The 27,590-nt window shown below is 38.9% G+C and overlaps 2 protein-coding genes across 2 annotated transcripts; both read left to right on the top strand.

The window, feature by feature from the left end:
• Positions 1 to 317: 317 nt before the first annotated feature.
• Positions 318 to 15,482, top strand: nlrx1 (NLR family member X1; the record flags this gene model as incomplete). The annotated part of the gene is made up of 12 exons (XM_083886880.1): positions 318 to 429; positions 3,752 to 3,801; positions 5,008 to 5,120; positions 5,509 to 5,899; positions 7,436 to 7,667; positions 8,329 to 9,502; positions 9,942 to 10,125; positions 10,474 to 10,569; positions 12,460 to 12,546; positions 13,406 to 13,657; positions 14,246 to 14,447; positions 15,348 to 15,482. The coding sequence occupies exons 2-12, from the start codon at positions 3,785 to 3,787 to the stop codon at positions 15,480 to 15,482; spliced, it is 2,883 nt and encodes a 960-aa protein (XP_083743006.1). The 5' UTR covers positions 318 to 429; positions 3,752 to 3,784.
• Positions 15,483 to 17,760: 2,278 nt separating this feature from the next.
• Positions 17,761 to 26,258, top strand: LOC310925012 (Na(+)/H(+) exchange regulatory cofactor NHE-RF3-like; the record flags this gene model as incomplete). Its single annotated transcript, XM_083886879.1, has 11 exons — positions 17,761 to 17,776; positions 19,054 to 19,081; positions 21,141 to 21,202; positions 21,297 to 21,505; positions 21,758 to 21,829; positions 22,025 to 22,157; positions 22,417 to 22,553; positions 22,647 to 22,854; positions 25,101 to 25,297; positions 25,380 to 25,409; positions 26,226 to 26,258. The coding sequence occupies 11 exons, from the start codon at positions 17,761 to 17,763 to the stop codon at positions 26,256 to 26,258; spliced, it is 1,125 nt and encodes a 374-aa protein (XP_083743005.1).
• Positions 26,259 to 27,590: the final 1,332 nt, after the last annotated feature.

Genomic DNA, 27,590 nt, shown 5'->3' with positions numbered 1-27,590 from the left:
CTGAACTAACCAAATGGGCAAAGAAAAATTTACGTTAGGAAAACTTTCCATGTCGACCAAAGGTTCGTTCAGGGAACGTTCCCACAACCAAATGGTAACGTTCCCAGAATGTTCTGGGAACCAAAAATTGTTAGCTGGGAACCAAACTAGCCAAAACGAATCCATGGCCGTTTCTAAATCAAAGGAAGCAATTTAGTCGGTAAAAAACTGTAGGTCCATGTATAAAAAAGATTATTGTTTTATTGTGAAAGGCTGGGCGGAGTTTCCTGCTTGTGTAGCGGAACGCGGAGTGAGCTCGGCTGTGAGAGCAGCAGACATGTCAGTAACAGTCTGTGGAAACATTCACACGAAGACCGCAGCAGCAGCACCAGCTCACAGTGAATGGGAGGAAGTCCGTGGTTTACCTGTTTGATACAGGGAACCAGCACGGTAAGACTTTTATTTGAACTGCCAACCTTAACCATGACCTCCATTTTAAGACATTTAAAGGAGAAGTCGGAAACGAAGCGAAGCAGCGAAAGTCTATTTTGACATAATGTACAGTATCAAGCGCAGTGGTGTAAATGTACTGTTAAACTCAGATTTCCTGCTCATTCTCACTGAATAATGATTCTGCAATGTTTAAAACGCCATTTTAGAGCAATGCATACTGTACATGTCATACAAAGACACTAAATAACAATAACAGGATGAAATGAGTGAGGAACCTTTTGAAAATGTTGAGTGGGCAGCTTCTTCATTCATTGATTCAACCATAGAATAGAGTTTAGAGGGACTAAAAACATTAGATAACTCTAATTGTAAGTTAAAGACTCTGATTTAAGAGGAGCTAGGTGTCATTCCTTCCAGCTTCTGGCCTCTAGCATGACGTTTATAGAGAACTCTAGTGCCGTTTTAAACCATAATAAAAATCATTACTGCCCTCCTCCATCTGCATCTTAAATAAGAGACTCATTCATGCACGTTTGTTTTTGCCCAAAATGAACATACATCTAATGACATCATACACATCAGTGACAATAACGGCTACATAAGAACACACATAACAGAGCACTAAATATTGTTTGTATTTATGAATGGCCTTTTAGTGAAAATCAGCAGCAGGACGTGTGTAGAATCAGCCGTTTAAAGCTTAAACTTAAAACTAAAAGGGACCAAGCCCTCTTATGTCATAAGTATAAACCCCAGTTTCCTAAACCTTAAAGTTTCCAAGGCCATGTCCAGATGTTTTCATTAACAGGAACGTAGCACAATCAAGTAAAAACAACTCGATGACCATAATCTCATGTTGTGTTTCCATACAAACACCATCATTATAATCACAATGGCAGCCACTGGTTAACATGGTTACCATTGTTAATCTGACTCTTAATGATGCTGTCACTGACAACAGGCAGTGAGTCGCTGCAACTCGCTAAAGACATGACAGGACACAGGAAATAATTTGCCAGATTTGATTTAAGGCAAAAGGCAAAAAGGCAGAACAAAACTGCAACAAGGTTTAGCAAAGACCCCAGTAAAAAGATCATGTGCCCAGCAAATATGAGCACAGTCTTCATAGTAAGTTGGTCGAATATTATGTGCCAAGAAACTCACAGAAGTTAAATGTGTGGACAATAAGAATTTGATTTATTGTAAAATATGTTCTTCAATTTCCATTTTGGAATCAAATGCCATGAAAACATTAGTTTGCAATAAAGTAAAAGAAAAAACTTATAATTTTTACACAACAGAAGCTTTAATGTCCAGTTGTGCCTCTGAAAAATCTATGAAATTAATTTATTTATGTTATACAACTGAATAAAATGTAACATAAACATTCAAAAGTGGGATTGTGTAAAGAGTTGTAATGGTTTTTAATCTGATGGGAAGTTAATACCCATCAACTGCATTATGATACCAAAGGGAATTTGTGTCTAACAATATTAAATTCCTTAGTTGTTGTGGGAATTTGATATGTTCTTATTTGAATAGTTGTACAGTCGGTTTATCAAAAAATAGGGCCCACATGCAAGTCTTTTATAAAACTATAGAAAGCTAAAATAAACACGTGGCCATAACAATTCAAAGCAGCAACAGTTTAAGATAAAAAAAAGGCAGAAAAACAAAACACCTTCACCATGTAACAGGGAACAAACACAGGAACAAGAGCAAACAACACCTGGACATGTGAACTGACAGAGACTAAATACACTGGAGAGAGTCATGAAAACAGGTGAAACACATCAGGGCGTGGCCAACAATTACCATGGAGGGAAACCAGAGATTTGGAGAAAGTGAAGCTAAATAAATAGAGATTTGACACTCTTCTTTATTTCCATGTGAAACACTAGTTTGACTATGCTACCACTATCTTTTTACACATGTTTATATCATCACAGTGTTATAGAACAGTGTTTCCTAACCCTGGTCCTCAGGGGACACTGCCCTGCTCCAACACACCTGATTCAAATCATCATCAAGCTCTGCAGGAGCCTGATAACAAGCTGCTCATCTGAATCAGGTGTGATGGAGCAGGGCAGTGTTCCCTGAGGACCAGGGTTAGGAAACACTGTTGTAGAAGAAGTCTCTGAGAAATGTTTCATGCTCAAGTGAATCAAATGCTTTATAAAAGTAAAGGATCAAAATGAAACTATTAACAATATCATTGTGGTTTAACCAACTGAGCCCCAACCTGATGTTGTTTACCATGTGTATCTTCCTCAAACATTTAGATTTCCATTCTTCTGTAATGGTCTCCAATTCTGTTTGCAAATAGCAGTGTTAACATTTTATAATCATCTTCCATTTTGGAATCAAAGTGATGAACATTTGAGTTTTCTCTGTGCTTCCTGAAGTAGTTGTTTTTTGGAGTTTTTTTTTGTCAAACTGTTGTCGCACTTTGGTAACTTTCACTTCTTCATGGGAAATACCACAGATGACCCAGCTTTCTGATAATATTACTCTACAACGACCATTTTACTCTAAAATGAGTTTGCTGTTGCCTGAATTTGGGTGATTGTACACTTAGATAAAATGCCGTATATCTTTTATATTTCTTATCTTTTTATCATCTGCCAAATGAAAATGATTTCAACTACATGTTTACACGTCAGACCAGGACTATTCAATTACAAACTCAGTTGGGTCAGTATGCAGCAGGGGATGATACATTAAAAACATACATCAAAAAGTGCATTTAAAAATCATAAAATAATTAGTAATACAATTATTTTGGTTATACCTGTCCTTCACACACCTCAGTGTGCATAAGTGCATAGTGCACAATATTAGCTGTAACTATTTTTTACATTGAAAATGAACGTGTTGGTCATCTCAGGGCAACTCAAAATGCATACAATCAAAAAGGTGCACAATATTATCATGTCATATACAACCCACAAACACCTCAAAGTGCCTTTAACAGAATACAAAAGAATCAACACTGCTATCAAACCTATCAGACTACCATAGGAATGCATGTAGGAATCTTTGAGGGACAGTGAAAAGTCTTTCTCTAGTTATTTATTCAGTTATTCATAAGAATCTTTATTTCATAAGTTATTACTAAGATGTTGGTTATGGGCCGCATGTAAATAGAATGGCACTAGACCTTCAGGTTGGTCAGTCATAAGATGAACAGATACATTTTTCCAATCCAAACACATCCAATGGCTTTTGCACACGCTCCTCATGCTCATTCATATTGTAAAATGTTTTATCTCACCTTTGTACCAGCTGCCTGACACCGTGCGCTAATTGTTCTTCACAGATCACTCCCTAACTGACAGAGCAGAACAACAGGATGAGTTTACTTCACAGGTTGGTCACCTCTCTTTATTAATTAATGATGAGGTCAGTGTCATTTTCACCGGCTCATGGAGAATTTAGGGATTAGATGTTATGTCATGTCTTGTGTCTTCCTGGAGTAAAAACCTCTTCCACATTTGGACGACTGTTCCTGTTCATGTATTCTCACAACAACTTGTTTACAACACGGTTACACCCTCTGTCCACACTACTCCAGAGTTTTGGAGCGCCTAAAATAGGGAAGTTTGGAAACCCTTAATGTCTGAAAAGTCATACAGAAACACTGACCATTGGACTTGATAATGCAGTTACCTGTATTTGCTTCCTGATTACTTTCTTATCAGTCATGACTCCACAATCAGTTGTTGAGCAAAAAGTTCTGTTTACACACTTACAATTTCACTTTCACCTTGTGACCGGTCCACCATTGAACATCTACTCTACTTAATTTCTCTTTAACTCCTTTGCTTCAAACTCATGCAGGTGGTAAATCTGCCACCAACAAGGTTTGATTATTATGTGGTTTACTTTTAATTGGAGCTGCAAATTGATAACAACCGTGGTACGTTGATATACCTGATGAAGCTATAAATGTACAGTATACAATAATTGAATTAAGAGCCCTGGTCATAACGCTGACCAGATACCATATGATCACTGTGGCTGACGTCCATATTGATCCTATACGGTTATGAGAAACACTACCTGAGGAAAACTACCATTTGTAATTGTCATGTCTGGTTTTCCTCAGTTGAGAATGTCATCTATCTGAAAGTTCATTATTGCTCTCATGTTTCATTTCACTGAGGATCGGCCTCTGTTCGCCTCCTGAAAAAATCTATTTTCATGTTGGTCCTCCTTAAGTCCTTTTAAACCCATTGAAACAGGTTCTCAGTTTTCCCTGGGGCCAGTCTGGCTTAAGCATAGATTTGCATAATGTCAGTGCCTTCTAGGTATGTCATTATACCTGCTACAGCCTGCCCATGTTTTAGCCAGCAAATGTTCTCTGCCATTGTTGCCGAGTTGATGCACATGGCTTCTCACACAATCACGGCATGTGAGGCTGGTTCAGGGCCAGTTTGCATAATCCACATCGTGACACGAGTGAGTTGTTGACTGTAAATTAAAATAACCTTTCTCTTTTTGTTTTGGTGAGTTTGCATTTTATAACAAACAACATTGACTGAACCAGTCTGTGTTATGTGCTGTGTCTTCCAGACAGCTGAGTCAGGTGCTCACAGTATGGAGCTGGAAGAGGAGGCTGGACATTACTCTTTACCCAGCCATCGGCCTTCATTTCAGGACCTTCTGCACCGCCGTGTCAGAAGCAGGTACACAGCTTAGTGTTATATAAGTGTAATCCTAAACCTAACCCAGTTAACCTGAAACCTGAACTATTGACCATCCCAACATAAATACAGTCACTGTAGCCAGAAAAATCAATCACTAGTTTCAGGATTATTTTCAATGCAGCTTGATATCCATTTGTAAATTATGGTCCATCTGTAGTCAACTACACCATATGATTGATAGCTAGTACATTCCAGTTGTTGGATGATTGCCAGTATAGTATGGTTCCATGTATAGCTGGCTCTCTATAGACGTGATAATATTGGTTTTGAATGAGGAGTTATTTTTTCCACAATAATCCTCTACTGAAATTCTAATATTGTGGCAGCCCATTTGTAATTACAAACTATTTTCCCTCTCTCACCATAGACCCCATCCAGATCCACAAAAATAAGCTTTTCCTCTGGTTTAGCCATCTCCCTCAGGAGGAGAAACAGTTTGGAGGCTACTTTAGCCCAGAGACCATGCACGTGGATCCACTCATCCTGGAAAGGAAGGCCGAGGAGAGGGCAGGGCTACTCAGCTCGCCTACTCAAACCCGGCCACTCGCCAGCGACTCTGTGACTGTGGAAAAGTTGTTTGAGCACACTGATGGCTGGAATGGTGGCCGTGGGGTCAACGTCTTGCTGTACGGGGCTGTGGGAACAGGTAAATCTACGGTGATCCGAAAGCTGGTGCTGGACTGGTGCAGTGGGACGACCCTGACACAGTTTAAACTCCTGGTGCCTTTCTCTTGTGAGGACCTCAGTGAGCTGTCAAAGTAAGATTTATTTTTTTACAGTTTATAGTTACTAGTATCTCAAATGTGTATCTCTGAAATTAATGTTCATGCAGGCGGGGGAGTAATGTCCAAAAACATTTTCATATTTAGGTCAATGGCTAAATGTCACAGCCATGTGACAGTTACAGGTGTGGGCTAAATTGGTCACAGCAAAATGGAGCAACCATTTGACTTGTACTTGACTCTCATAATATTACGTTTACTCTTACTACTATTGAGCTATTCATTCCAGCTAAAGGAAAATACTAATTTTGATTGTGATATGCAGTTTAACATATTAAGTCTCTTACCCGTTCTTGTTCCTTTTCATTTACTTAATATTTCAAAACTCAGATCTTTTATATCTCTCCATGAACTAGAGATAATGATTCATGCTTTTATTTAATCCTGGCTGAGCCATATTCATCTCTCTGTAACACATCATTAAAGTACCTACAAATGATGTAACATGCTGCCATGAGGCTTTTAACCAGGTCCACTCGGAAGAGGTCTCGAATTACACTGATCTTATGTTCATTACACTGGCCCCCCATCAAACTGAAAACCTGCTTGTTTAAACAGGTCTTTTTTTAATCACCTTAAGTGTTTTAGTGCCTGCTTATCTTGTATGTTGTCAGTGTTTTTTGTTAATTATTTTATGTTTTTGTATGAACTTATTTTTCATATTTACGCAATTTCTTTTTTAAAATTATATTTTTGTGACATACCTTAATGAATTGTATTACTGTTAGAGTTGTAATGCTAAACAAGGATCAACAGGAGTGATACAATCTAGCTGTGTGGCATGACTTGCATTTCTAAAGTGCTTTTCTAGTCTGGATGACCACTCAGAGCTGCTTTACACCACAGTTTTGCCATTCATCCATTCACCCAGCGCATCTATTAAACTCATTCATGTGCAACTTGAGGTCAAGTGACTTGTCAAGGACACATCGACTTCTTGTTGAAAGACACCCTAACCCTAACCCACTTCACCAGTTGAGTTACAAACATATAAATACAGCACTAGAAAGACATCAACTCCACATCCCTTCTACTCAAAAAAGGAAATGTAAATGACTGTATGATTACAGTGATGGTGATTGACAGGCTTTGTAGCCTCTTTTGTAACACAGAAAAAAATGTTTGGACTCATCCGCTGACATCCAGGAAAACTCAAAAACATAACAAATTTCCTTGTTAACTAGCTGAACCTGGCAAATATATAACACAGCTGCATTACACATAACAGTCTAACATTCACATGCATGCAACCGAGGTAGACACAGGAGCTCTGTGTCTTGGAAAGAGACGCAGTTTCCCACAGCCACTTCCTGAGTGGCACTTATCAGTTGTGTCTTGTCCACTAGCTGTGAATGAAAAGCTTTTTAAAACACACACAGTTTCACTTTTACTTTGTTTTTCCGGTGTCTGTGTACAACTACAGTTGTAGAGAGTAGACAGACAGTAACTGCTGCTTGGCACGTCTGACTTCATGTTTGTTAACAAAGTGCACCATTGACCCCTCCCATATAGGGCTGCTTCCTTGAGGGATCTGGTTGGTAGGAAGTACCTCCACCTGAGAAAACACCCTCTGTTAAGTGGGGAAGGGAACCAGGCCAAGGACGTTCTCTTCCTCTTCAATGGGATGGAGAAGATGAAACTGGACTTCCGGATTGGATCCTCTGAGCTCTGCAGTGACCCTAATGAGGGGCTGCCTCCAAATGTAGTGGTAGTGAACCTGCTGAGGAAATACCTGCTGCCTGAGGTTAGAAACAGTCCTTATGTGTCTCTAAAATCTGTTTTAGACTGTGTTATTAATCAGTATTTAAAGTGAACAAATACAATATCGTTTAAGATCTCAAAGAATAACTAAAATGTGACAAATAAAATTCATTTGGAAATCTAGAGTACTGTACCATGCCCTAAATAGTAGGAATCCAGTTATAGTTGATTACAACTATAAAATAGTTAACATTATGGGAAGCATTTGATTCTCGATTTCAGCACACTTTCAAAATTAGGAAATAATTGAATGTCCTCTATTGTCCACAAACCAAAGATCCAGATTACTGTTATTACTGAAATAAACATACTACAATAAACGTGAGACGTGAAACGTTTAAAAAGAACATTCCCACTGACACTAGTTTGCAGTGGGGAATGATAGATTAACAATAAGTTAGTAGGTGAAAGCATATTTTCTGTTTACCAGAAAAAGTTTTGATGGGTCTGCTTTGTTGTTTTAATAATTTACCATTTAATCATCATAGCACAGATTTTTTTTCACAGATGACGTGCTATTTTGTTGCCAAAGAAAAATGGTGATCAAAAAGTTAAGATTGTTTTGAATGCAACGTGGTTGATTCTGTTGTGTTAATGTGATATTTGTGATTGGCAGTCAGAAAGTTTTGTTGTGTTGTCCTCAGGCCAGCATCTTGGTCACCACCAGACTGTCTGCCCTGGACCGTGTCCCTCAGAAGTATGTGAGTCGCTATGCACAGATTTGTGGCTTCAGTGACCCAGACCGTCAGCGGGCATACTTCACCAGCCGCCTGCTGCAGCAGAGTGGAGAGACTGCACACAACCATGGTGCTGGAGCCCAGGAACTTATAGAGCTGCTTTACCTCAACCTCCAGAGAGAAAGCCAACTGGCCTCAGCCTGCTTCCTGCCCTCTTACTGCTGGCTCACATGTGCTACATTGCACTTCCTTCATTTTACAGATGCCAAGGCACCCATTCGCACTCTCACTGGCATATATACCAGTTTCCTCAGACTGAACTTTGGGGGTGAGGTGTTGGGCTCAGGAACAGCGACAAATGTGCCCATTCAGGAACAAAACAGCTCTTTGATGTTGTATGTAGTCCGAACAGTTGGTAAACTGGCATTTGATGGAGTGACGTTCAAGCGTACGTCGTTCTCAGAAGACGAACTGGAACAGTGGATAGGAGGGAAGACCAAGACGGATGAGGAGCTCCGTCAGTTGGCCATGTTCCGGACTGACGTGCTGGACTTCTTCTTGGCTCCTTGTGTAGAACGTAGTAAGAATTTGCCTGACTCTCTCAGCGAGAATGATGAATGTCGGTACGTATTTGCTGTCCCAGCAATGCAAGAGTACCTTGCAGCTCTCTACGTGGTTTTAGGAGAGAACAAATCTGCTCTGGAAAAGATGACCAAGCAGGTGTCAGTTGCAATTGGTCAGGCAGGTGAGGATGTCAGTGCCCTATTCAACATCCTTTCTAAGTTCATCCCTCTCCGAATATTTGCTGTGTTCAATCTCCTCAAGCTTTTCCCCAAGTTCTATGAGAAAATCAGCAGCCGCAATAAAGGCAGCATCGCCAAAACGATGGCATCTGAGATGTTTCGCACAGAGGATAGCTTCAACGAAGACGTCCTGGATCAGGTGGAGCAGAGCCTACTGGGAGTCCATGGCCCTCAGCCAAAGCAGTATTGTGAAAAACAGCCTTTTGAGCTGTACCCCATCTTCATGGGTGGACTTTTGCACTATGGTAACCGCACCCTTCTCCAGCAACTTGGCTGCAACATCCAGAGCACCACAGTGGTCCAGATCACAAAAGCCCTCAGGAAATACCTTGTCAGGGGTAACGTTTATATTCTTTGTTCAGTCTTTTTCAGTCTCTTACTCCTGTCCTACACTGGATTTGGAAGTTCTGTTCAGTGCCCCAAAACCCTGTGAGGACCAAAATCATGTTCTCATGTTTTAAAATAGAAGTAGTCAGCAAATGTATTTATTGTACTGTTAAGTCTAATGCACATCAATCTAAAAATATGTTGAACTTTTTAAAAGCTTTAAATGTCATAGACTCTGTTGAATTGAATTGTTGACACTAGGGTTGTTTACGGCACCCTCTGCAGGACCAAGCTGAAATTACATCAGAATATCTGATGTAATTACATAAGAATAAAGAAACAAGATATCAGTCATTTGCTTGTAACCAAATCTACAAATTGTGCATTTATATACAATCTTTCTTAGACATAAAGCTGTATGGATAACAATGCTATCTTATATAATGGCAGAGCTCAGTAAGCCACAGCCCCCAGAGGAGTTGATGGATCTGCTGGTCCTTCTGTATGAGTTCCAGAACCCCAGACTGACAGCGGAGGTTTTGGCCTCGATCAGAAGCATCCGCCTCACCAACATTCGCATGACATCACTCAAATGCTTCATACTGAGCTCTGTGCTCTCATGCACCCCAGCAAGGTAATACACTGTGTGTTTAAAAACTAGTTTGGTTGTGACATAATGTCACCTTATTGCACTGAAATGAGTGTGTGGCTGATGGGACGACCACAACTGCCTGACAGTTTCTCTATTCATGTATGAGTACTCGACTGTCTTATTACCCTTATAACATGTTTGCATTTTGTGGGTTATTGTTGTAGTTGTAAGTATTTATAATTTGAAACATTAGTAGAATTTGTAGACGTGACCAGTAAACAGAGATTGAATCATACAGTGTGGCATGATTTTTCTGTTAGTTAAATGCTCAGATAAGTATGTTAAAATGTAGCAGATTTTTCAGCTGTGTCATGGTGTGTCTGCTTGTAGTTATTGCCTTCAAGAGATGGACTTGTCCTCTTGCCTGCTGACTCATGAGATTCTGAAGATCCTGTGCCCTGCCTTCAGACACACACGTAACCTCAAGTGAGACAAAACCTATTTTTCTTCCACTAAAAAAGGATAGAAATGATGTCCTTTTTGCATGATGCTAAACATTCCACCTGCTGTAACTCCTACTACAAGTTGTACTAAGAACTTAAGTTTTTTCCAATAATCAATCAATACCCCAGTCTTTCTGGTGCTATCGGAACACAGTCGTCTCAAATATTAATTCATTTGAGACGATAATTCGCAGAGACTGTCATTTGTCCATATATTCTTATTTTGTTGTGAGACTGAGTATATGGCATGTAAGCGTGGAGCACATTACACCATTTTCAGCCAGTGTTTTAGTGGTTTTGCAAGTCAAAGACAAACACCACTGATTGTCACACGATTGGCTATCTCCATGCGCTATAGACGCAATTGAAGTGGCTTGCCACTGCATCCTCAACACGACAACGACAGCCAATCAGAGATTAGAATAAGATGAATGAGTCAGAAATACATGGAAGATATCACAGACAATATTGACTTGGGAAACGTTCAATGGTTTACCTGATGGCAAGAAACTTAAAGCCTGTTTCTTGCATCTTTTCCTATGCATCTCTGATATCTCAGAGAGTGGCTCACATTGGCAGATAACTGTGTAGTATGTGACCCCTAGTCAACAGGCGTAACCATTGTAAGTTGTATCATGATAAAGTCGGCTTTAACCAGTAGCTGCATGAAGGTGTTGAAGGAGCGATTTTATGTAAAACTTGCACTCTGTGTCTGTCATGGTTGTGTAAAGAGCCGAAGACCTCCTGATGTGTCCAACTTTGTGTATTTCCATACTTCCATACATAGTTTTGATTGAAAAAGTTAAGACAAGTATGCCAACTTGGACTACAATATAGGTACTGGTTTGTGGTTGTGAATTGACACATGCCTGATAGCCTAGACCAAGGCTATTCAACTTAAGGCCCGGGGGCCAGAGCCGGCCCTTCAGCAATTTGGACCGCCCCAGAGCCCATTAACCCATAAATAATGACTGTATTATTAAAAAGCCAAAAAAATGGGGCGTTGCCTATTTCTGGCACTTTGCGTCCCTTTTTGGCAAATACTAGTACAGCTGTAATTGTAGGCAGCCTATGTATGTACCAGAATATATATTTTTGCACTACGAGCCAACTGTAGCAATTGTACCTGAATATTATTGGTACTGTTACTTATATTTCTGCAAAAAATAGCCTATTGTGGCCTTGCACCTTAATGTTGTTTATATTGTTACCTAATTTTGTAAGAGCCAGTTGTGACTGTTCTTCCAAAATGTTAGTGGTACTGTAACTGTAACCTTTTTGCACTATACGCAAATTGTATTGTACCTGAATTTTGGTGGTTTTGTTACTTACCTTTTTTGCACAAAACTAGCAGCCATTTCAATAAATAAATGCTATAATGTATAACATTTTATATCTATTTGTATCCGTTTACTGTACATGCAAAACAAAATAGTAATACAGGGAATGACCGGCCCACTGTCTGGACAGCCTTCCCGAAAAGCTGCCCCTCCGGAAATTTTAGTTGAATAGCCCTGGCCTAGACACAAAGGTGGTATGTGTGCATAGTACACTAGTGGTCAGGGTAAATATCAGACTCAAATGTCAAGCTTAACTCATGTAATTTATCTTTGCCATTGTTTTTATTTCTCGTTCCCTCCGACCTTCAGTTGTACCTGTATTTGTATCTACATATTTTCTTTAAAATTATAGCAGAATATAAGCACTTGGATAAAACCATGCTATGATTTTATGTAATGTTATTTAATCAGCTTGCGTCTTCTAAAAGTAAGTCGTTGGCAGTAACATGCATGTATACAGACTGGATGGTGCTCATGTAGCATGTGTTTGCTGTGTAGTGAGTGTTTTTGCTGCCTGTTTTTGTTGTCCTCAGTCTGCAGTTTAACAGCCTGGGTCCTGAGTCCTGCATCACCCTGAGAGATTTGCTCCTAGATCCCAAGAGTTCTATTAAATCCCTACAGTAAGAGTACACTTTCATTCATATCTTTATCTTTTTAGCTTCTGTGTCCAAGAGAATCCTCATCTCACTGTGCTGCTGACTCTTAATGTACAATACTTAGATTCAATAAATATAAGCAGATTGATAATGATAGAGTGTCTACCAATACTACAATATACAATAATATCAGTCTTATAAAGTCTCTTTACACCTATTAAACAGCTAAGCTGTTAATACATTTGTGCTAATGCATTTACTACCGAGTCATAACAAGACATTTCAAAAGAATAATGCTTCAAACTATGTAACACATATTCTTCTCTGTGTAGGAACGGAAAAGCAGCCCACAACATGATTCTTTTATTTCATGTTAATTAGAAGCTATGAAACATTATAGGATTTTACTTTTGTTACTTTTTTCCGATGTTCAGATACTGATTATGGGATCAGCTGGTCTCTATTCTGGACACAGCTGTCTAATGTGATGATGAACCAGGAGGAACTGGGGCAGAAATTAACTGCAGGTTCCCCCTTTAACTGTGGCTCCATCCACTCACTCCACTGACTCAATATAGCAAATGAGAAACGGATTGAACTAAGGATGGTGGAATTCAAGCGAGACAGAAATACCCTGATTGTCAGTACCTTATATAAATAACAACAAACGACAACATCCAGTGATCCTACACTTTATATACTTAACTAAAACATATTTCACACTCCATGTCCCCAGTTTCTAACACAGGCCTCTTTTCATGAATGACAGAACCACAGCAAACCTGTTTTCACAGGCTGGTGTATGTGAACAAAATCCATAAGACTTAACATTAACAACTAAATGTCACAGACAAATGTGTCATCATTCCTCTGTTCTCTCCAGGCTCTGTGATAACCCTCTACTGGATTCAGGAGTCAATACCCTGCTGGAGGCCCTACCAGGGAACCAGTCACTGAAACATTTGTCCCTTATGCACACTGGACTGGGGGACAAAGCAGCACTGGAGCTGGCTGAGAGAATCCAGCAGCACGCTGGACTCCAGGAGCTCAATGTGGCCTATAACAACATCGGAGACAATGCTGCTCTGGCTCTGGTGGATGCCTGCAGGGAGCACCCCAGCATTCACACTGTGCAGTAAGCAGCTATTTACCATCAGGCTTGTTTTGATTGCACTTTGAATTTTGCTTTTTGGAGTTTGAGGGAGGTGGGATAAGTTGGAGTATGGACAAAAGATAGATTCACCTGCGGGCAATGGAAAGAGTTTTAGTGCATTAAACGGAGGATGTTTATAATTCTGGCGATTCAAAGATCCCTCCCACTTTGCTGAACTGTAAAAATAGCAGAAATGGTGGACACAGTGGTTGTGGTGAGGAATATGTGGACTGATAAGGAAACTACTGCACTTAGAAGCAATATTATCACAATGTTGAATTCAAGAAGCAACTTGACAGCTGTGGGTGCTCTTTATCTGTGTTAGCTTGCATCTTGTTATCTGTCTGTGGTGACACAGTAACTCCAAATAATTGCTCTAAAGCAGTTGATGGAAACAGATATGCACTTTTTCTTTACCAGGTCTGTGTACATTCAGTTACAATGAACTTGACTGTGTGGTATCATTTAAAGACACCTTACTTTATATGATTATGAAATATTGTAAGTGATAAATATACAGATAGGAGGCTTTATATGAACTCAACAAAGTGTCTTTCTTTCTGTGTCTAGCTTGTATCTGAACTCCCTCAGTGACGTGGGGAAACAGTCCCTGTATGTGCGCGGTGTTCCCCAGAGTAACGGCCGTAAGGTCAAGGTCCTTGCTTCTGTTACTGAAGGCGCCGACATTTCCGAGGACTGGCACCCCATCCTCAGTGTGATAAGAGAGAACGCCTCATCCTGGGATCGCCAACGTGTCAAGCAGCAGCTTCAGGTACTCACTCACTGGAAGAGAACATGCAGTATGTTACGTTATTATTGTAAAGTTATAGTAAACAGTGAAGGTTGAGATGTTTTTTTGTTGGTAGCATGTGCAGGTTTGTGTTGTTGCATTTACAGTAGGGCTGTTAATTATTAGGAAAACATGTCATGATGATGATATGACTTGCTTTAACAAACACTTAATTATATGGTGTTAATGCCTTTCATGGTGAACACAGACCCAGACAGTGCAAAATTCCATTTTCCATTCCAAGAACATTTATCTGCCCGCTAAGTAGGTGGGTTGCAGTGGAATTTTAGGAAAGTTTGCCTCTTTTTTTTGCTATAATTCCTTTGCAATATTCATATTTTGTGAATGTTGATGTTGTGATGAAAATCACTTTTGGATATATTATTGCATAGCCTTGCATTTAAATGCACTTGAGTCACTACTTGTGCAGCGTTCTGCCTCGACTGGATGGGGTGAAAATATAAATGGGGACAGAGGAGAGGAGGGGGGCAGAAAGGAGTGAAAGAAAGGAAAAGAGGGAGGTGAGATAGAGACAGAAGAAAAGAGACTGGGAGCAGATATACAAAAATTGTGTTCTAAGTTTAGACAGGACAGTACTGAATCAGTGATGTTTTAAGTGAAATGTTGTTTAATACATGGTTTAGTACAATTTCATCCAGATGAGAAGGGTTTGTTAGATGAACATAAAAAGTAGTGGCTCCATAAGAAGTCGCTGCATTGTCCTCTGCCTGAGTCACAGCTGTATCAGTGTCATGTCCAGTGTGAACAACAATATATAGTCATTCAAATTCCCTTTCAGAGAAGTTAGAGAGATTCAGGAACTGTGTAAAACAGTTTCTGCATGAGCTCCACTGTCATGAAGCCTGGTCTGTCTGTGTGCAGGTGTTCCTCAGGGATCTGAAGTGGGGCCGTCAGCAGCAGCAGAGTCTCTGGAAGAGGCTGCATTTCCGCAGAGTGGAGAAGGGAGTCAGAAAGACTTTGCGGATGCTGGAGAGGGACACAAAACCTCGATCCTAGGTATACAGCAAGTAGAATAATAAATAGATATGAAACAGGTGAAGGAACAATCACCAGCCAAGCAATACAGATTCAGTATTAAGTGCATAGAATTAGGGGATTACTTCATTCTGACTTTGTGTGTTCACACATACAGTCTTCCAGCAACCAATGAATCATACAATGCCAAAAGACACATGCTGTAAATGTTATAATTGTGAAATAAGGATGATGCTGTGTGGAAATAAAATGAAGTGGAGAGAGTTTTGAAAGTACGACCTCATGCATCATTTCATATGCACAGCCACAGCCATAAGAATAAAAGAATATCATAAGAAGAGTTTCAAATGAAAATAAGGTGTAAGTCAATTCTACAAGCACAAGCCACTGGCCATCTGCACTTACACTGAGGTACCACCAGGCTGTGTCCTTTCACTTTTTGTTGTCTACCTGGTTTACCTTTTGTGTATGAGTGCCGTTTATTAGTTTTGTCAAGATGAATGTTGGTGTAATAACTTAAATAAATTCAATTAAAATCATTATTAAATGTAAAAGTAAAAAAAAAAAAAAAAAGTCAAATACTATTGAGAGAATGTGTAAATAAGCTACTGTAGATCCAGGGTTACAGAAAAGTATTTTTCAAAATAAAATACTTTTTTTTAGTGAGGGTCAATGTCTCCATGTACAAATTATATCAAATCATTAAAATGTATATTAAGTTGAAGTCTTCAATATGCATTCTACAATTTAACAATAATGCTAATATAATTGACATTTGACTGAAACTTCGTGATGAGGTCTTGAAGTATGATCATTAGGGTTAAGGGACCCCCTCAAGACAATGGTGTATTGATTACATTTGCCACTGATGACACAATTTAATAACTTTCCATTATAACCTTATCTATTGGACATACTTTTATAAAGAAGTCACTCTCAAGCGCCAGTCCAAAACTTTTTAACTGGATTAACTGCAGCAGTCATTTAATCATCTGCCTGCCTTGGGATATAGACTAATATTAATCACCCATTCAGATTTTGCTTTTCAGGTTCTTGTTTCACGAACACATGACTTTCCATGATTTGACTATTGAAATATTCACTCCCATGCTGCTTTGCATCAGCTGTGGATCAGTCGTCTTGGCTGTGGTGGTAAGTCACTAATCTTTGTGTTGTTTCTGAAGTCTTTGAGCTCCATTTTAGAATGCAGTTGCTAATTTACATGACTTTGGATCTAAATAAGGAGTCAAGTCTTTTTGTTTTCCTCAAGGTGAAGGATTGATCATGTGTAGGAACTAAACTGACATGTAGAGTTCTGTCCTTTCACACATGTTAAACAGCTCAGTTATTCCGTTTCTATGACTCGATTGTTGACTTTGAAGCTGTCACAAAATTCTGCTTTTGATAGATTCAAGTCCACCTTCCCAACAGAAAAACATGTGTAAAAGTAAGCTAATTGCTGTTAAAGCTACATTAAGTAAGCTTTAAACATAAACAAGCATCTGTTAAATTCAAACAGTTGTCAAATGTGTTCACACAATGGTGATTATGAGTCTATGATTCTACAGTAAGTAAAGCTGTGTTTAGATCTGACCTCTCACCTGATGACATACCAGCACAAAGAAGTGCTCACTAAAAATTTCAGAAGCGAATTATACGGTTCTAAACTCATAACAATAGTTTTGTTTGACTGAGCCTGTTTTTAGATGAACAACAAAATATACAGATAAAGTTGTGTTGTTTCTTTAGACAAAGACCAAACAACAACAACAACAACAAATATCACCAAAAGTGACAACAAATTCAGAAATATAATTTGATTCATGAATACATTACAATGTACAGTCACCAAACTTTAATAATAGTAATTGTAATTTAGAAAATGGATGTTGTGATTAACTCATGGACATTTTGTTAATATCTGCATAACTGTAAGTGGACACATATACATTGAGTGATCTCTCCAGGGGGTAAAGGGTTAATATGTGTACTATAATTGTCATGAGTTGTATCTTTTGAAGACAAACATCAAGTTCTCCTTTCTTTGATGTTTGCTTTGCATTTTTGACACCATGTGTTGTTCATTGTTGACTGAAGCTCCAGTGTAACAGTGCAGGCATCCATCATTGTTGTGTGACACTCAGCACACAGCTTCAGGCACAGAGTAAATGTTTAACCGAGGGAGCTGCGGAGAAAGGAATCACCTCCTCACCTGCTGACAGACTCTTTTATTGTCTGTATGTGAACCTTTGTCCGCTCAGCGTCTCTGACAGAGCAGGTACTCGCACTCAGGGACTCCATGAGCTCGTCCACAGGTAAGACTCTTTTAAACGCACCACTTTCCATGATTTGACTAATCAAATGTTAAAGTGTCACGTTGTGGAGAAGTCTGCTTGGCTGTGATGTTGTCACGTTAGCTCTGGCAGGTGTGTCTGTGACTGTGGTTTTGAAAACTAGTGGAATCCACTTGTCTCTCTATAGTTAAGCACCATTCTTAATGGTAGACCTGGTGATGACAGAGCTCTGTCTCTCTAATACAGACCCACTGACACATGCACACACTCACACACAGTAAACAGCCTTGGGATTAGTCATCTCATTAAATAGTTTTTAGTCCACAGAACGGTTGCTGACTGTTGGTTTGTTTTTCCAAGATAAAGTTTCTGGTATTAATTTATCTATCTTGACTTACTTGTTGCTGTGGTAGAGTATTTTCTCCAGCACAGTAGCTGAAGTTGACACGAAAGGTTCCAAACAAAGTATTAATATATTAAATGTACTGTAGTATATAAGAGGAAACTTTTGTCACAGTTGGCAGATAAGGAACTTACCAAAGCACAAACCTGTGTCAATGTATTTCTTCCTTGGGTCATAACCTACATTCCAGAAAGTTTCATCACATCTATTTAGCAGAGGTGGAAGATAATGAGGACAGATGAATGATGGGGACAGGTGAATTGGTGCTAACTAAGTTTCCCTGAGTGAGTTATAGTTAAAACAAGCTAGCAGGGAGTACATTTTTGTGACCTTTGGCCCATTTTGACTGTTACATTATGTGTCATATTTTATTTTGTCAAAATTTAATTAAACACAATTAATGTGAGATTTGTGTCCCCTTGTTCTTTTTGCATGACACAAGAAAGAATCCCCGACCTTGCTTTTAAAAAGTAACTAAGAGTACATTTTAAACAAGCTAGCAAGTAGTACACTTTTAAACCAGTAGCCTACTTTTACTTGTACTTAAGTAAAATTTCATCAGAAATAGTGGTTCGCATTCCACCTCTGCTATATAGTGATTTTGGAGCATGAATTCTGTGTATCTTCTCAAAGGAATCATGCAATAATCTTCATATTCAGTGCACAATGTAAATGAACCACCTAGCATGATTACAGGCTGCTAAGAGTCAGACTTCAGTAGCCTTTTTTTCCACTGACACAGGAGGTGCTGGTGCAACTTGGCCAGGTTAAAGTACCTTTTTTTAAGGGTGGTTGATTTCGTAAATTATTATCAACATTTTGAACAAAGCCTCAGCTGCTCCTTGGTCCTGTGTTCAACTGCATTTTCTCACTATGTCACTGTCATTTTCCACAGGCTGTCAGGATGCCGTTGAATTTCCACGGTAAGTTCAGCTTTAATCTCAACACTGCTAATAAACACGACCCATTGATTTTTAAGAGGACCAGGCCTCTGTTTGAGACATTCAGGTATTCATAAATCCAACTTAGTTCATCCTGAAAGCAGTTTGCACTGACAGATAAACACAAAGCCAGACAACAGAACTGTCAAGTGCAGTGCTTAACATTTTGAGTGGTTTTGCTTTTCCGTGTGGTGTATTTTGTACTTTTTTTTGATGATAACTGGTCCTTTGCCTGGCTATAATTCAACTTCCCAATTTGGATAATACATTTTAAAAAATGATGAATAAAAATATCAAAAACATACCTGAGATCATTATTAATGTATAGATAAATTGTTCCTTATAACAGGACAAACATATTAAAAATGTTACATGTTTCTTTTAATAAAGAACAAGAAACTTATACAATATAACAAATAAAGGTTGGTCAGACAGAATGACTCGTTAAGCAGAGGAGACACAAAGACAGGTGCAAGACATCAGGCTGACGAGCAGCAATCACACAGGTGGGAAACTTGACAGAATGTAGGGAATGACACCAGATTACCAGAGATGAAACAGAAATCCTGATGTAAATGCTGTCCATAGTTCTTTTTTCTTTAGTCCTTATCAATTCTCCTTGAAATTCTGCACAGATGCTTGTAAACAGTTTCATTAACCATGTAAACAGCACATCACAGCAGTTGTGGTGGTAGTTTCACACGAGTGACACAATACACAGCGTCTGGATCAGGTGTCTCAGACTCAAATGACCACAGAGTGTCTAGTCTGGTCTTTTTTTTAATATGGAATGATATTAAGTTCAACATATTTATGATGAAAAATAGATCAGTAAACTAAAAAAAAGTAACTGAGTTTGAAACCTCTGGTCTAGATGAATCAGTCAGAACATTGTGAATGTCATATGTTCACGTGTGTTGCGTTTACTGCCATATAGTGGTGGTGACATAACTCGGAGAGCCTGAAACAGATAAAGATTAACTGTGAGCCATCAGATGTTCAGGACTCCTTATCTCTGCTGATATTGTTCCGAGACCTTCAGGAACCTTAAAGGTGATGCACGTAATATACGTACATGCAACAGTAACCAGCATTTTAAACAGCTACTGAACTCCCACTTACAAACAATTCATGAGTTGCCAGATTAGTAAATTACGTGAATTACATGCTGGCAATAAACACAAAAAACATGTGCATGAAATATGGATTTGTGTAATAATTTGGTAATAATTATTCCTTGCAATGCTGGGCTTTTGAGATTATCTTTGTAACTCATTCCCAACATAAAATAACTCAATCACACTATCTCTGTCCATCGTGCAGCTTCAGCCCTCAGTCAAATGGTTTTAACTTTTTATCAGTAGACAGGATTTCCACTACGGATATCTGCAGAGTCATTCTTACTAGTCAAAAACTACATTTATAGATATCTGCAATCCAGTTGTTACTGGTCAAAATGACGTCACTTTATCAGTTTCACATATCTGCAACGTCTTTATAACTAGCCATAGTTCAAGTTCGAGATCTATTTAATTAACCTCATTTGAAGATACAGTATCTACATTTTCCTTTTGGACATCTTTATCTAGAGCTTGAATTAAGTATCAGATTGTCAGAATGAAGTTGTAGACATCTCAAACTTGAATTGTGACTAGTGATTATAACTGTAATGGTAACTCCAGATATTCAAACTTATTTTGTGGACGCAAATTAGAGATTTTTTCCCCATGCAATGTCTTAATATGAAATTGCTTCCTTTTGACACTTTCCTTTTTCTCCTTGAAGTTAAAGTAAACTGATAAATAATATCACAATTTTCCCTGTTGCAAATGAGTTTCCTATTTTCTCTGTTATGTAGTCCTGCTCTATATGTGATTTATTTTCACATTTCTTTCTTTCCTCTTGTCTAATTTTTTTTTATCCATCACTATTAAAGTTGTTGTTATAATATATATTTGGTTCTGTAAAAAGTTTATTACAACACATTTCATTCTGTGACACCGCACATTCACACTGACTGTCTCTCTTCTCCTTCCTTCAGTTTTACCTTCAATCCAAAGGAGGGGATTGATAATCCAGCTCTGGTCATCTCTGACGACCCTGGTGACGTTTAACACGCACACCGTCACATACACAACTTTCCAAACCTTCGCTCTCTTCAAATCAGCTGACTGACTTTTACCCGACTGTTGTGTAGAGGATCAGAGTGCCGTGCCTCGGCTGTGTCATCTGAAGCGTCTGGAGGGACAGAGCTTTGGCTTCTACCTGCGAACAGACAACAGCAGCCGCGGCTTTGAGGTCAGAGACGTAGATTCATGGAGTCCTGCAGAACGCAGCGGCCTCAGAGACAGAGACATACTGCTGGAGGTCAACGACGAATATTTGGCCAACACGGACTTCAGCACAGTGAGTGTCCAAAACTTAGAAGATCATTTCATGTCTACAGTGAGAACAATGTCAAAAATAATAGATCCTTCAGTTACAATCGGGTCCTTTACACTGTTCATTCCATGGTGTCAAAAAAGATATGAAACCTTGTTCTATAGTATGGTATATGCATTATGGACCAAAGTATTTGGACGCCTGACCATCATCAATCATGTATATCAATACAGTGTTTCCCAACCCTGGTTGTGTGTGTCTGTGTGACCCTGCCAGGTGGTGAGGAGGATCCAGTCGTGTGGCTTACACCTGTTTCTCCTGGTGTTGAGGAGAGACGAGTATGAACAGGTATTGTCTGTATGAGGATGAACAAACGTGTCATGAAAAATGTATTTACTTGGTCCTTGGTTTCTTAAAATAATTTGGTTTGTATTATTGTATAGTTATCATACATGTATTATTATATATTGTCAGTGTTTATTGCAACCTTGGAAAGTGTAAAAAATTGTATAAATATTCAAGGATGAAGTGTTTCTTGTCTAGGCAGTCTCTGTGGGTGAGGACCTGAAGTTGCTGGCCAGGCTCTCCAAAGGGGACGGCTGGTCCAGACCACGACTGTGTCACATCAGAAGACACTCAGAGCATGGTCTGGGGATGAGCATCGTTTCAGTGGAGGGTACGTGTCTGACACCATGCGGATAACTCATTGACAGCTTCCCTGTTGGCTGAAGGATATGTAATGACACTCCAATAATAATTCACCTCCCCTTCACAGAATGTAACCATATTACTGATTTACAAGTCAATGACTAAGTCATGACCAGAGTGTATTGCACTGAAATAGCAAACTTCACCTAGAAACTAAAGGATTAAATATAGTTTAAAGTCATTATTTATTGTTGATGATGTGATGATGATGATTGGTGTGTCACCAGGTCAGAAGGGTCACTACATAGTGCATACAGTGCCTGATGGTCCAGCAGAGACAGCCGGTGTCTGCAATTGGGACAGACTGATCTGGATCGATGGAGTCCTGGTGTCAATGCTCCCAAACTCCACTCTCAGCAAATTTGTACGAGTCCAGTCTCCACATCTCACTTCGTCTGCTTTGTTAATGTGAACATGTGTGTGTGTGTGTGACTCCTGCTGTGTTTTTGCTCCTCAGGTGAAGAAGAGGGGGAAAGCAGTGACTGTGTTGGTCACTGACAGAGAAAGTGAGGCTTACTATGTCAGGAGGAAGATACCCATCCTGCCTGTGGTGGCTGAATACAGCCGTCTCCCCTACGCTGCCAAGACCATGTACCTGAAGAAAGGAGCCGATGGCTACGGCTTCCTGCTGAGACAGGAACGGCTCGTAGGACGGACTCAAACAGGTGAGTCTGACGAACACTTATGAAAAGATGACAAAGAACTGGTGGAGCTGCAGCGGGTTTTCTCGAGAAACATTGATCTTTTATTTTTGGGGGGGAACTCTGGGAAATGTAACATTTGTATACATTCGTTACAAAAAAGTTTGGGTGTTACGTTTTAGCGCAAATCCTTTAAACAGCAAACTAATTTGAGAACAAAATAACTACTTTAATACCACGTCCAGCATCCTGTCAGGAACCAAAAGATAAACTTTAAACCTTGCGTCAGTCAATAATGCAATAAAAGTTTATATTTATACACTGCAAACAGAGACACCCATGTTCTTTATTTATTTGTTTGTGTTACTGGATGGTTATACTTAACTCGAGCCTCGCCTACTACCTATTAACTATTAACCATTTGAGTACCAAACAGTGGAATTATGTTTGGAACGGTATGCTCAAAGCTCCAGTGTAGAACTTATAATGTATTATCCACTGTGGACTTCTGAATAATAACCATAATTAAGTCATTATGTAAGTAGCATGACTTGGCCAAACTGCATCCAAAAATGTGAAGCCGTGTGGTGAAGGCAGCAGCAGAAGATGTGACTTATTCAGGCATGTCAGATCTGTGATAACTCAAAATATAATGATGATGATTAAAATACAGTTGTATAGCCCTAAAGTTTATTTTTTTTAACTGAAAATTGGCACGTCTAGGCATTTTCATCCATAGTCTAAATGTATGTAGCCATCTCACTTTACTAGCCCTAAGTAGCTGTTGTTCTTCTGCCTTGCCTCCATCGGTCATAACATAAAATGTGATTCGACAATGTCTGGAATATAAAAGACAGTTGCATGCATTTAAAAGTTACACACTAAAGCTTTAAATTACTGTGGTGCTAAAGAACAGGTCCCCAACCACAGACACTGTCATGATCGAATCAAATGTGAGAATTATGGGTTATAAAAAAGTATGGAATTGATGTGCGTTGACTCAGTTTCACTTAAAAATAGTAGAATTCACAATGTACAATTGTGATACATTGATGTGTTGTAAGAACGAAAGTCTTTTCCACAGACAGACAGCAGCTAATCCTGCACAAAGACAAGGGTCAATGTCGGCATTGTGCATGATGTCACTGTGTTATCGCAAGTTCAACCTCGTTCCAACACAACAGATCTGCCATAAAGATACTAAAGAAAAGCATTGACCACTCGGCTTTCTACATTGTCAATACAACACCATTTTGCATTCAGTTAATTACATGTTCAGTATTATTAATTCTATCCTACTTTGTCAAAAAAGGGCCATATTAATAATACTTGATGACATCTGGTACACCTGTATCATATTGCAAACTATATTGATGTAGTGTTTCCTCACTGCAATTCCTTTTCTGTTTGCTTCTTCTTCAGAAGTCACCACGTTGGTCATCATAGTTAACGTCTGTAGGGCTGCTGACATGCTGCTCCCTGTCAAGTCCATGTGCATGTTAATAATAATGATAAACTTTATTGGTAACGCACCTTTCATACAAGGAAGTAAAATGACAATAGGGTGGAATAAACAGGAGCCAGCTAAAGTCTCTTTAAGATTGAGAATCTAATTGTAGCTCCATTTTGGTACTTTTCTAGACTGTCATAAGTTACATTTAAAGGGATTGTATGGGATTAAACATGTGGAACTGAAAGACTCTGGTTAACATAACAACAAGAAGATACCAGCCTTTGAATGAACAGGAGATGGTGGTAAGAATGAGCGGAAATGTCTCCTAGTGTGCAGTGCCTTGTTATCCTGTAGATTCTGCCTTCATGTCACATAGATTTGCATACACAAAATCCTTACATCCATATTAAAATGACAAATGTTAGCTCGACTGAAAAGCAGGTTTTATAAATACAGAGCAGACATTTAACAGACAGTAATATACATGTACTTTATTATAGCGCAGGGTTTTATCTTATTTTAAACAAGGTCCCTGGAGATTTGAATCTGTTTTTAGGAGGGAGACAGACCATCAGTTACAGTCTAAAAGACATAAAACTGAGCAGACAGACAATAAAAATGTCAAGCAAACTTGAGATGATGAGCAGGGAGTATACAGAGCACAGTGACCTGTATATAATACACTTGTGAAGTATAAATACCTCCGAGCCGTCACTTTAAGGCAATCTCAATCCTGGTCCTGGAGATTGAGAAACCACACTTTATGGATTTTTCTTTTCTCTTTTGCTCTCTCCTTTTCTAACTGGCTGCGACTCAGTTCATTTGCTGAGGGAGGTGGATAAAGGAAGTCCAGCTGAGGGCGTAGGCATGGAGGACGGAGATCTACTGCTGGCCGTCAACGGAGAACCTATGGAGTCTTTTGAGCATGAGGATATTGTCCAGAAGATTAGAGAGAGTGGTGATGAAGTCATCCTCACCGCTATATCCATACCAGGAAGAGACTTTTATAGAATGGTACATACATTGACAGACTCAACATACACATACAGTATATTGTCTCAGGAGTTTTCTTTCATTGCTCTCTGTTCTCCTGCAGTTAGGCATATCTCCTCTGATGTTCCCTGAAGTACATGCATCACAGGATGATGAGGGGTCGACTGTCTCTTCTTGCACCAGGAACCGGAGGAATACTTCTCAAACAAATGGACATCTAACCTCAGCTTTGCACTCAGACCAGAATCAATCAGGACCTTTAATTACACAGGTATGAAAGTGTTAATTTCGAACCCATTCTATATTAATGGACACATAACTGTAGACTGACATGCACAGCCATCACATTTATACTTATACCTTCAAGTGGTAGGGCCACATGGCGGTGTAGTCACCATTTTGAATCCCGGGGTCAGCCGAGGGTCTTTCTGTGTGGAGTTGCATGTTGTCCCCTGTGTGTCTGTGGGTTTACTGCGGGTTCGTTCCACAGTCGAAAAACATGCAGGCTCTCTTAATTGACCGTAGGTGTGAATGTGTGAGTGAATGGTTGTTTATCTACATGTTGGGTTTGGCTCCAGCTCCCCATGACCCTCATGTCGTGGATAAAGCGGTAGACCGACATTACTTTATTCTACATTTTATTATCTTGTTATAAATGCTCTTATATTTTGTTTGTTTGTTAACGCTCTATCTGTTTATATCACTCTATGATAACATATTGACATCTCGAAATAAATAGTTTTTCTCTGCTCCAACACACCTGATTCAAACAGCTTGCTGACGAGCTGATCTTTAGAATCAGGTGTGTTGGAGCAGAGAAACATCTAAAACATGCAGGCCAGTTTGCACACAGGCGCAAAGAAAACACAGACACAGTGCAAGTTATGTAGCTGATTGTTCCAAAAATATCCCATTGTTTTATGATCGTTGTGACTTTTGTGTTTTTCAGTCGCCAATGAGAACAAGAGATGCCTTCTTGTGATGGGAATAATCACAAGAACAATCACCCAAACCAACAGTCAACAGAATAAAAAAGGAAACGAGTAAAGGTTGTCTGACACAAAACCATGACTTTGTAACTGGAGCATGTTTTTCTGTTAATTATAAAAATGTTATTGTGTGTAGATGTCCTCTCATAACATGTATGCACAAAGCTGTGAAAGATTTGACTTCATATATATGTATTTATATAGCTTTATACAAGTGTTGACCACGACTCAAACATAGAGAAAGATTGTAATGTAAATAATTGTCAGAAGATGTGTAATCTGATTATCTGTAACATGTTTCAATTCATATCAAAAAATCTGTTTTAATATTAATTAATTTTATACATTTTCTAGATTAAACTATTTGTGTGTATGAAAGTCACTCGTGATTACTTTTTTAGAATATGTGTTTTTATTGAAAGTCTTCTCTATTATATTTATGAATCAAAGTTGTAACGACGTGTAGGGCTGCAACAGTTGTTCTATCAATCAATTATTAAATCGGCAGCCATTTTGATAATCAAGTGTTTTTCAATAATTAAAACAAGCTCTGATTTCTCAAATGTGAATATTTTCTGGTTTCTTTGCTCCACAAGAAATCATTAAAACGGAATAATTTAGACTTGAGGACAAAACAAGACATTCGAGAACATCATGATTTCCAGGTTTGTGAAACACTGATCAACATTTTCTGACATTTTCTGGACCAAACGAGTACTCGATTAATCGAAAATATATTATAGACAGATTGACGTGTGGTCGTGGACTGTGTGAGATATAACAGAATTATGGACCACAAGTTCTGGCTTTCTTTAAATGTCACATTTAATGTTTTCATCACTATTTTCCATCTGGAACCTTTTTGTATAGACCTCACACCTTCTAAGATGACAACTGTTACCTAGTCATTAGCTTTGATTTACAGTGGCAGAATGCAGAGTTCAATTGATACATTTATATACTGCAATATTTATTAAAATTACAATGCATCTGATTAAAACATCAAATACACAGACATGGTTTAGTACAGCAAATTATATGAATCCAAATAGTTCCAGTAGTTGTTGACTTGAGTAAGTCTCTCACACAACACAACGTTTCTCAGTTGTTACTCTACAATTTTTCCAAAAATGAGCATCGTTTCATTCAAGTACTTCATTTCAACACAAAATAAAACATACAGGAAACAACTACGTCTATACAAAGAGTAGATGCTGGTGATGTGGAGGGAAAGTGATGTGCACCACTGCAAGCTGTGTTCATTCCTGAGAAAAGTCCCATTTAGTTGCCAATAAACAATTTTCTGTTAGTTTCTTTTTTCTTCT

This window comes from Microchirus variegatus (assembly GCF_963457635.1).
Source record: "Microchirus variegatus genome assembly, chromosome: 3".
Taxonomy (NCBI): Eukaryota; Metazoa; Chordata; class Actinopteri; order Pleuronectiformes; family Soleidae; genus Microchirus; species Microchirus variegatus.
This window is presented reverse-complemented; position numbering and strand designations above follow the sequence as displayed.